Source organism: Juglans microcarpa x Juglans regia, chromosome 1D, assembly GCF_004785595.1.
Source record: "Juglans microcarpa x Juglans regia isolate MS1-56 chromosome 1D, Jm3101_v1.0, whole genome shotgun sequence".
Classification (NCBI taxonomy): domain Eukaryota; kingdom Viridiplantae; phylum Streptophyta; class Magnoliopsida; order Fagales; family Juglandaceae; genus Juglans; species Juglans microcarpa x Juglans regia.
This window is the reverse complement of record NC_054594.1, coordinates 42,719,405-42,729,614: the sequence shown is the minus strand read 5'-3', so window position 1 is coordinate 42,729,614 and position 10,210 is coordinate 42,719,405. Positions and strand designations below refer to the sequence as shown.

Below are 10,210 nucleotides of genomic sequence, written 5' to 3'. Positions count from 1 at the left end.
TACTCTATTTTATGAAATTCTTTAATTGTATTTTCAATTTTTAAAAATTTCAACATGTTAATAATTGAATATGTATAATTACATGGGTAAAATTCTAAGTATTGATGTAAGTATTTACATATAGAATTGTTTGTTGGTAAAATTTTATGAGTAAGTTTATAGCAATTCTGTAAAAAAAAATTTTTTGATAAATATGCATATATAACTAATAAGATATAACATTTAATTATGTCAAAACGTTAGTTTATAAGTTTATAATTTTAAGAAATCGATATGACTTGATGATAAAAATAAACTTAGAGAGCAAAAGAATGTCAAATTTTATAAAATTAAATTTATTTTTAATTAAATTATATAATTATATTGATTGATTCAATTAATTTATTGTATATTATGTAATAAGAATAAATTCTAAGGTTTTTAAATGAAATATAAATAGCAAAAGGAAAAAAAATTGCTTAGTAGTAAGATAATAGTAAAAGAGGTATAATTACAGAATTATAATTTAAAAATATTTTAATTTGATAATATTTTTAATTTAAGTGTTATATCTCATTTCTTAAAATCCAATAAGTATTTAATCTAAAATTACATCTCTATTATTCACAAAATTTTTATTTCATTTTATTTTTCAAGCATCTTTTAGAGTATAAGTTTATGCAGAATATTATTTTTAATGAGTATGTACTCTATTTTATTAAATTCTTTAATTGAAATTTCAATTTTTAAAATTTACAATATTTCAATAATTGATTACATATAATTATATAAGTAAGACTGTAAATATTGATGTAATTTTTCAAATGGCAAATGTATTTTGTTTATTTTGGAATTATAAAAGAAGCAAACTTATAGTTTAAAGTCAATTAAGACAGGTAGAACTAATTAAATAAAATATTATTAGTGAATTTTTTAAGCAATTCTATTTCATTAAATAAAATATAGTATTATTTTTATATGATTTATCTTTGTATATGTTGGATGCAAATGTGAGATGAGATCGTTTTTTTTTTTTTTTTTGGAAGATAAATGTAGTAGATTCTCTTTTATATAGAAGTTGCTATATTTGCAAAATACTCTAGATAATCTAGAGTAGAAGATTTCAGGAAAAATCTTCTTAAAACGTAGTATTATTTTTAAATTAATTCGAAATTATAATTTAAAACAGTTCAAAGTCCATGCAGAATAATTATTGAATAAATAATATTAAATAAATGACTTAAAAGATTTTAAAATCAGAGAAACAAAATAGATTAATTCAATTATTAATTCACAGTATGAAACTAAAAAGTTAAATGATCCATACTTTCGACACTTTTATAAAGAATCCATGAAAATGTTGTATTTTATTTGCAAGTTTTTATATATATTTCTTGTCTCATTTGTATTTTTTGTTTGACTTGGGAAATCCAACTTTTTTCCTCCCTCTTATAAATAAATATTGTTTTTAAAATTATAAAAACACAATCCTTATTTTGTCCTTAGCATGACCCAGAAAATGTAAAATTTTATTTTTAGTTGATTGTGTGTTGTGGTAATATACATCACCCAAACTTTAATCTATATTTACAATAGAAATAAATTTTATTATTTACAAACTTTATTATCAATATTCATAAAATTTTTATTTCGTTTGAATCTTAAAGCATCTTTTAAAATACAAGTTTATGCATAATATTATTTTCATTGAATATGTACTCTATTTTATCAAATTCTTTAATTGAATTTTCAATTTTTAAAGATTTCAACATTTTAATAATTGATTATGTATAATTATATGGGTAAAATTCTAAGTATTGATGTAAGTATTTACATATAGAACTAAATTTGTTGGTAAAATTTTATGAATAATTTTATAGCAATTTTGTTAAATTTTTTTTTTTGATAAATATGCATATATAACTAATAAGATATAACATTTAATTATGTCGGAACGTTAGTTTATAAGTTTATAACTTTAAGAAATTGATATTACTTGATGATAAAAATAAACTCAAAGAGCAAAAGAATGTCAAATTTTATAAAATTAAATTTATTTTTAATTAAATTATATAATTATATTGATTGATTCAATTAATTTTATTGTATATTATGTAATAAGAATAAATTCTGAAGATTTTAATTGAAATATAAATAGCAAAAGGAAAAAAAAATTGCTTAGTAGTAAGATAATAGTAAAAGAGGTATAATTACAGAATTATAATTTAAAAATATTTTAATTTGATAATATTTTTTATTTAACTGTTATATCTCATTTCTTAAAATTCAATAAGTATTTAATCCAAAATTACATCTCTATTATTCACAAAATTTCTTATTAATATTCACAAAATTTTTATTTCATTTTATTTTTCAATAATCTTTTAGAGTATAAGTTTATGCAGAATATTATTTTTAATGAGTATGTATTCTATTTTATTAAATTCTTTAATTGAAATTTCAATTTTTAAAATTTTCAATATTTCAATAATTGATTACATATAATTATATAAGTAAGACTGCAAATATTGATGTAATTTTTCAAAAAGCAAATGTATTTTGTTTATTTTGGAATTATAAAAGAAGCAAACTTATAGTTAAAAGTCAATTAAGACAAGTGGAACTAATTAAATAAAATATTATTAGTGAATGTTTTTAGCAATTTTATTTCATTAAATAAAATATAGTATTATTTTTATATGATTTATTTTAATATATGTTTGGATGTAAATGTGAGATGAGATCGTTATTTTTTTTTTGAAAGATAAATGTAGTAGATTTTCTTTTATATAAAAGTTGCTATATTTGCAAAATATTCTAGATAATTTACAGTGGAAGATTTCAGGAAAAATCTTATTAAAACATAGTATTATTTTTAAATTAATTCGAAATTATAATTTAAAACAGTTCAAAGTCCATGCAGAATAATTATTGAATAAATAACATTAAATAAATGACTTAAAAGATTTTAAAATCAGAGAAAAAAAATAGATTATTTCAGTTATTAATTCACAGTATGAAACTAAAAAGTTAAAGGATTCATACTTTTGACACTTTTATAAGTAGCTAGTTGTTGGGATATCTTGTTTCCACTTTCAACTTCACGGAGCTCAACCTATATAAAAAATTCAACAATGTAATATTCTAGTAAGGACAAAAGCAAAGTTGTAAAGAAAAAAAAAACGTTTTCAGATGAAAACGTTATTTAATGTTATTTAATGTTTTCAAATGAAAAATTGTAAAATATTAAAACATATAAAAACGTTTTTAACTCATTTTGCAGGAAGATATTTTTCTTCCTAAATTTTCTCTCTCCTAGGCGATTATCCGCGCAGCTTCTTCTCCTCCAGCGCAGCCCGGCGCCGCCGAGCCCCAGCCATGATCACCGCCACCACCGGCGTGTTCCCCTCACGCCGACGAGCATCCCTGCCACCACCAATGTTTCCCACGCGCAGCCATGGCTCTCCTCCGTGGAAAGAGAACCGAAATGGGTTTCTCCCATTTATGTGAGCTAGCGCCGCCGTACGCGGCCACCGAAGCTGACGACCACCATCGAGGAGTCCCCCTCAAGGCGGCGACCAACCCAGCCACCGTCGAAGTCCCCCACGCGCAACCCTCGTTCTCCCACACGGACACCGAACTAAAATGGGTTTCACCCATTTATGTGAGCTAGCGCCGCCGTACGCGGCCACCAAAGCTGACGACCACCATCGAGGAGTCCCCCTCAAGGCGGCGACCAACCCAGCCACCGTCGAAGTCCCCCACGCGCAACCCTCGATCTCCCCCACGGACACCGAACCAAAATGGGTTTCACCCATTTGTGTCATGTTACGCCGCCGTACGTGGCCACCGAACCTCACGACCACCACCGAGGAGTCTCCCTCAAGGCGGCGAACATCCCAGCCACCGTCGAAGTCCCCAACGCGCAGCCCTCTCTCTCCCCCACGGAAACCGAACCGAAATGGGTTTCACCCATTTGTTCACCGATTATGCGACCGTAGGCAGCCACCCAAGCCACCGCACCTCCACCAGTTGACACTGACGACAACCTCTAGCAGACCCAGCCACCACGAGGTTCCGTTTGCCTCTCCGTCGCACACTGTGAATCTGAGATTCACAGAAACCCAAAAACCCATTTGAGGTGTAGAAAGAAAAAAAACATGCGAGAAACACAGGAAAAAAAAAAGAAACAAGATGCAGAAGTTAGAGGTGAAATCAGAAGAGAATTGCGTACCAACGGCGAGAAGAAATCTCACGGAAATTTTTTTTTCTTCCTCGAGTTGAGTTTGAGAATTGTTCTGTAAATCTTGTGTAGTTGAGTTTGATAATTGTTATGTAAATCTGAATTTGAAGTGTGTAGATTAGATATTTTATCATCTCAGATATTTTGATTGTGTAGATCATGCTAACTGAACGAAGAAGGCAACGGAATTTTGGAATGCAACGAGAAAGAACAGAGAAAGAACAACGAGAAACTGGACGAAACACTATTCACTACTGTAAATCTTATACATGCTTTTAAGTATTAGGAAGATATTATATAATCATGAGATAGGACTAATTATCTACGGGAATTCAGAAATTAAACACTTTAATTAACGTAGCATGTCACAGGAAGTACATATGGTGCGGAGTGAAGAGTGGTTCTTTAAGAAAATCACATTAAGAACATTTTTGCGACGGACTAAAATTGCTAGTAATATAGTTTTTTGCGACGATTTTTGCCTATCATTGAAATTGATCAGAAGTGAACACTTAATTTCGTCGAAAATGCAGCGAATTAAAAATCGCTGAAAATGATCAAATGCAACGATTATATGAGATTTTTGCGATGATTTTAACCGCTGAAAAATGTATAATTTCTAATAGTGTTTTGTAGTACTATATTAGAAAATCACATTAAGAACATTTTTTGACAAAAGAGTAATGAATTGTACAAGTTTTAAATATACAAATTTTGTATAACTAGGTCTTTTATAAAAAAGCAGATTGCATCACTAAAAATCTTTTTTTAAAAAAAGAAAATGTTAGTTAAATCGATAAAAGTAACCGATTGAATTTTTTATTTTTACTTAATGATTAAAGAAGTGAATATTAATGAATTGATATTATTTTTTATTTTTTAAAAATTATTTAAAGATGTATAAAAATGATTAAAGAAAAAGAAGAAAAAAATAAAAAAAATAAAAAAATAAATTTACACTTATCGATCAAGTTCTTAGACTAAAGTATCTGTCCTTGTAGCGCGGTCTTTAAAAAATCATTTTTTATAGTGAGATTTATTTTTTATAAAGTGATTGCATGAAAATTATATATCTAACATTTGTACCTATAATTAATACTCTTGACAAAATTATAGCGAGGAAATAGTTCTATGAAAAAAAATTATAGAACACTTTTTTCCCCCAAAGTTAAATTGCCAATGTTTCCAAATTAGTATGCCTGAAAATAAATACCTGACAATCATTAAGGCAGATTTAGTTGAGCTGGCTTAAAATTATCTAATTAAGCTATACTAAATTCTTTGTCATAAAGGCAGATTTAGTTGAGCTGTCGCTGAGGTTGCTATATTGATGAAAACGAGTTAACGTTGTTTTCTACTCCTCACAGGTTTGCATGTAATGAAAGTTGAGGGAAGTGGAAGTGTACGTTTTATGCTGATCTGGCAGGAGAGAGCGAAAGCGTGACTTTTGAGTTTTGACGTTAAAGTTTCAAAGTTGCAGTGTTGGAAAAAACAAGCACAGCGGAATAAATAAAAGAGTACATTCATTCGTACAGTAACGTTGAGAATTTAACCTAATTCGACAATTATTTATATTTATATTATAAAATTTTATTAATAAATAGTAAAATATAAAAAAATATTATAGAGAAAGAGAATCATACTTCACTCAACTCAACTCTCATTTGTTATCTCAGAGGTTTCCTTGCTCTCTCTCTTTTCTCTTCTTCCTTGGTGTATATGAAGCTCTCCCTGGGAGCCTCAATTTATAGGCAAACATACTATCTCCTCACTTGTATGAATGCATTCAATTTGTAACTGCAAATACAGTTACCTGCTGAGCAGCCATTGTGGGCTGCTTGGCATAGACTTCAACATGCAGAATGTCTGGACTAATGTTTTGAATATCGTATTGGTGATCGTTTCGGTCGAAGCATTGAAACGAGATATTTCAATACTGGTACCGTTTCGGATACCGTTCCGGGAATAATCTATATATGAATAAATATATATAAATTATATTCTAAAATAATAGTCTATATATAAATAAATTATATATAAATATATATATATAAATTATAAATAGTCTGCTCTGAATTAGAGGGTCAAAAAATGAGCTTACAATTTGAAGAAATGAAAAAAATAAAATAAAATAAAATAAAGGCCGAAATATCAGCCAGTATAGGCCGAAACGACTGAAATTATGACTAGTACAAAATTATACATTTCTCTGTACCGGTTACACCACAAAAACAAAATATTTCAGCCGGTCGGTACAGTACAAAATTCAAAACATTGGTCGGGACCTCGAGTCTTCTTATAAGAGTCTTGTATAAGAGTCTTGCTACTCTACTTGAGGTTATAAATCGTTGGAGTTGTCCTATGTGGTACCGTCACTTGGTCGTCTCACGTGACTTATTAAAAATAATAAAAAAATATATTTAAATAAAATAGAATCCAAAAACACAAAAAAAAAAAAAAAAAAAGATTGAATTCTAAATTCTTTTTTTCCTTTCATGTTTATATTTTTAATTTTTTTAATAAATCATATTGCACCACACAGTGGTAACGACGCATCAATGGGGCAACGCTAACTATATACTCCAAGGAGCATAATATCATTTAGTTTAGAAGAGTTCTTAAGCAAGGTTTTTGTGCCTTTTTTAATAATCAATACGAGAGATCGAATTAGAGATTAAAATCGGGGCTGGGCAAGCAATAAATTAACTTGAAGGAAAGATTATCTTTCAAGATATTCTTTTTAAATCCATAAACCGAAAACAAAACAAAAAAATATTAATGATGCCATTTCAATTTTCTTCTAATTTTTCTAATTTGAAGGGCAACTAGTAGTAGTCACTAACGTACGGTCAAATACTTGCCATACATGAGCATTATGAATTTCCAATTTTATTTATAAACACGCAATTGGGGGTCTTTGCACATCATCCTACAGCACATCACAATCCAACCTAATCTCAACAGAGATGGTTTTTGAACTCCATATATCTCTTCTAAAGTTGACTGAAATTAATGGTGCAGTTATTGAGTACAATATCATGGATAAAAATATTAATTAAACTCTTTAATAATTAAGTACTTTGTGAATGACTCTACTTCTAATTAAGACTCTCTACAGTTCTTAAATTCTAGGACTAAAGAAGAATAGAAAACAACACGCGAAGTATATGTTATGTAACAATTGGCTCTATTTGGATGTTGAGAGTATTTCAAATGATTTGAGTTTATCTGTGAATAGTAATAAGTTAAATATGTTTGAGTGAATTTTGTGAATCCCATTAAAATGTGTTTGGTTGTATTAAAAAGGTTGAGATATGTTTAATTTTTTATGAGAAGTTGAAAAAGTAGTAAGTCTCTTCAATGACTGTTTGCTATTGTAGTGATTGAATAATAATAAATGTCTCATCAATGAACAGTGTTTATGAGTTAAGATTAAAAAGTAAGATTATTTTAGATGAAATAAGTTATTTTTAGATAGAGAGTATATCTATTGTACGAAATTATTTAAGATTATCTGAGATCATGCATCTTAACACCTAAACAGGTCATTGTTGTCTGTTTGACAACTTTAAATGTTGTACAGTATTTCCTTTTTCTCATCTCCATTTTTTTCATTATTTATTATTTTTACTGATCACTTAAATAAGTAATAGAAGTGTATGGAGTTTACAAACTTAAACCTCTTTCCAAGTTAATATATATAAAGGTAGAGCATTAATATAGAGTATCTCAGCCATTATTATAACCAAGCTCACCATATTTTAATTTGCATATCACACAAACCGTATGTGATAATATTGAGATAATCTTGTAATTTCTAATATTCTATTTTTTTCCCTTAATAATTTAGAATTCATATAATTATCTGTTCAAATGTCTGTTTCGTACTATTAGATTGTCCGCGGGTTTATGTTCACAAGAAAATAAAATACACTGGACAATTCCTTGGCCTCGAGATGACAAGTTTTTTTTTTTTTTTTTCCATATATATTGCATAATAGCCTTAGACAACATTCGAAGCATATATATATATATATATGCTCCACAGAATTTGAAGCATGATTTATTTGCATTAATCATATAAGACTCATCTTATTGTCTTATTTATATGTTATTACAAGCACATGTTAATTAATTACCATTCTTCCTGCACTTATTGAAGCAGACATCCACATAATCTTCTTTATCTGCATCATCAGCGGAATCAACAGCAAAGAATTAGCTAGCATACGATAATAGACAACACATTAACAAACCATGCAAATCCTAAAAATTTAAACGTTAAATAATAAATAAGTTGTTTTTAAAAACAAAAAAAAAGCAAATTAGCAAATTCTAAGATTATGATTCTTTTGTTCTAGAACATGATATACCTGAGCCAAACTTGGTGGCCGCCATTGAGTCAGCACAAGCAAAGGTGCAATTATAGGTGGCATCAGAGATGGTGAACTGCTTGCAGTGTACCTTACAAAGGTCTAAGCATATAGCGTAATGCTTGGGGACATGTTGCCAGATCCAACACTTCAGTTCACAATCTTTACCGCAATCATCACCACCACCGCCGCCGGGTGGTGCTTCCTCTGGTGGGGAAGGGGGAGATGGAGTTGGTTCTGGTTCTGGTTTTTTCCAGAAAGACTCGTCACGTTGTGCCACGACTAGCACAACCATAGATAGCGCCACCATCATTGCCAGGACTCTCCCCATGCTCTTCTTCTCTCTAGTCTCGCTCTCTTCCTCTGTGTGGAGATTTTCTCTGATTAAGAAGTTGAGTACAAGGTCCCAATTTATAGACTTTGTGATGTAAGTGAGGAGTAAATGAGGATTGAAGTTTTGTACATTCATTGAAGCTTTATTAATAGACATCATTAATGAGTACTGCTGCTCTAGCTAGCTTTCTCAATCCATCATTAAGATGCTGATAGGGTCTTATAAATATAGCTAAGGTAAATAATTATGATTAGGATTATTTAAAAAATAAATTTACTCAGAGTTATTATCTTTAAGAGTATTAAATGACCTAGAGATAAACATATGAAGTGGGGGTTACAATATTTATTACTCTACGTGAACTTTTCAGATAGTATTAAAATACTCAATAAATGATATGAGGTCCACCTTAAATGTCTTATCTCTTTTCCATTCGAAGTCTTTAAGTTCAGAAAATAATTAAAAAAAAAAAAACTCAATTCATCCATAATTAATTATACGTCCCAAACAAGAGTTTTTTTAAAAAGTACACTATCATACAATTGTCTTACTCTAATAACATGACAGTTTTTAATAATTTTACTTTTTAACATAGATTGATCTAGAAGTTACTAAACATTTTCATGATGTCAACGAAGTGATTTCTAACATATTCAATTTTTGCAATTAGGAGGAAGTTAAACGCAATACGTGGAGCTCATAGTATTTAATATTGCATGTAGTAATATGAACCTCAACAATAAATATTGTGAAATCCATGTATTATGTTTATCTCTCTAAAAAAATCTTGAAAACCGCTACCCCGTCCACCCCGCCCCCGCATGGGCGGGCAGGCTACCCTGCTCCGCCCATGCGGGGGCGGGGGGCAGGATGACCCCAGTAGGGCCCCGCTCCGCTCCACATATATAAAAAAATATTTTTTATATTTATATATATATATAAATAAATATATTGTATATAACTATATATACAATTTATTAAAGATTTGAAATTGTATTTAAGTTATTGTATTGTTTCAATCTCCTAAACCAACCTTTATATAAGAGGTCAAGGCAATACAATAGTCATATTTAAGCAATGTGGGACTTACTACTAAGTCTCACATTGCTTAAGTATGATTATTGTATTACATTGATCTCCTATATAAAAGTTAGCCTAGGAGGCCAAGACAATCCAAAATATAACTCTAATGAGTTTAAGTTCTTTTTATATTTATAAATTTTAATTTATAATTTAAATTATATTAGAATTTAGGTCAAAAAAAATATTTTTGGACGCAAA

General features: G+C 29.1%; 1 protein-coding gene across 1 annotated transcript; it reads right to left on the bottom strand.

The window, feature by feature from the left end:
- Positions 1-8,167: 8,167 nt before the first annotated feature.
- On the bottom strand, positions 8,168-8,988 carry LOC121261753. The gene is made up of 2 exons (XM_041164217.1): positions 8,596-8,988; positions 8,168-8,409 (listed from the first exon to the last, which is right to left on the bottom strand). The coding sequence occupies exons 1-2, from the start codon at positions 8,924-8,926 to the stop codon at positions 8,354-8,356; spliced, it is 387 nt and encodes a 128-aa protein (XP_041020151.1). The 5' UTR covers positions 8,927-8,988; the 3' UTR covers positions 8,168-8,353.
- Positions 8,989-10,210: the final 1,222 nt, after the last annotated feature.

Bases quoted from the DNA above. Each gene is read 5' to 3' on its own strand.
- LOC121261753 (XM_041164217.1), bottom strand. From the start codon at position 8,926: ATGGGGAGAGTCCTGGCAATGATGGTGGCGCTATCTATGGTTGTGCTA. The intron at 8,410-8,595 runs GTATATCATGTT...CTGATGATGCAG, and splicing joins GGCCACCAAGTTTGGCTCAG to ATAAAGAAGATTATGTGGAT.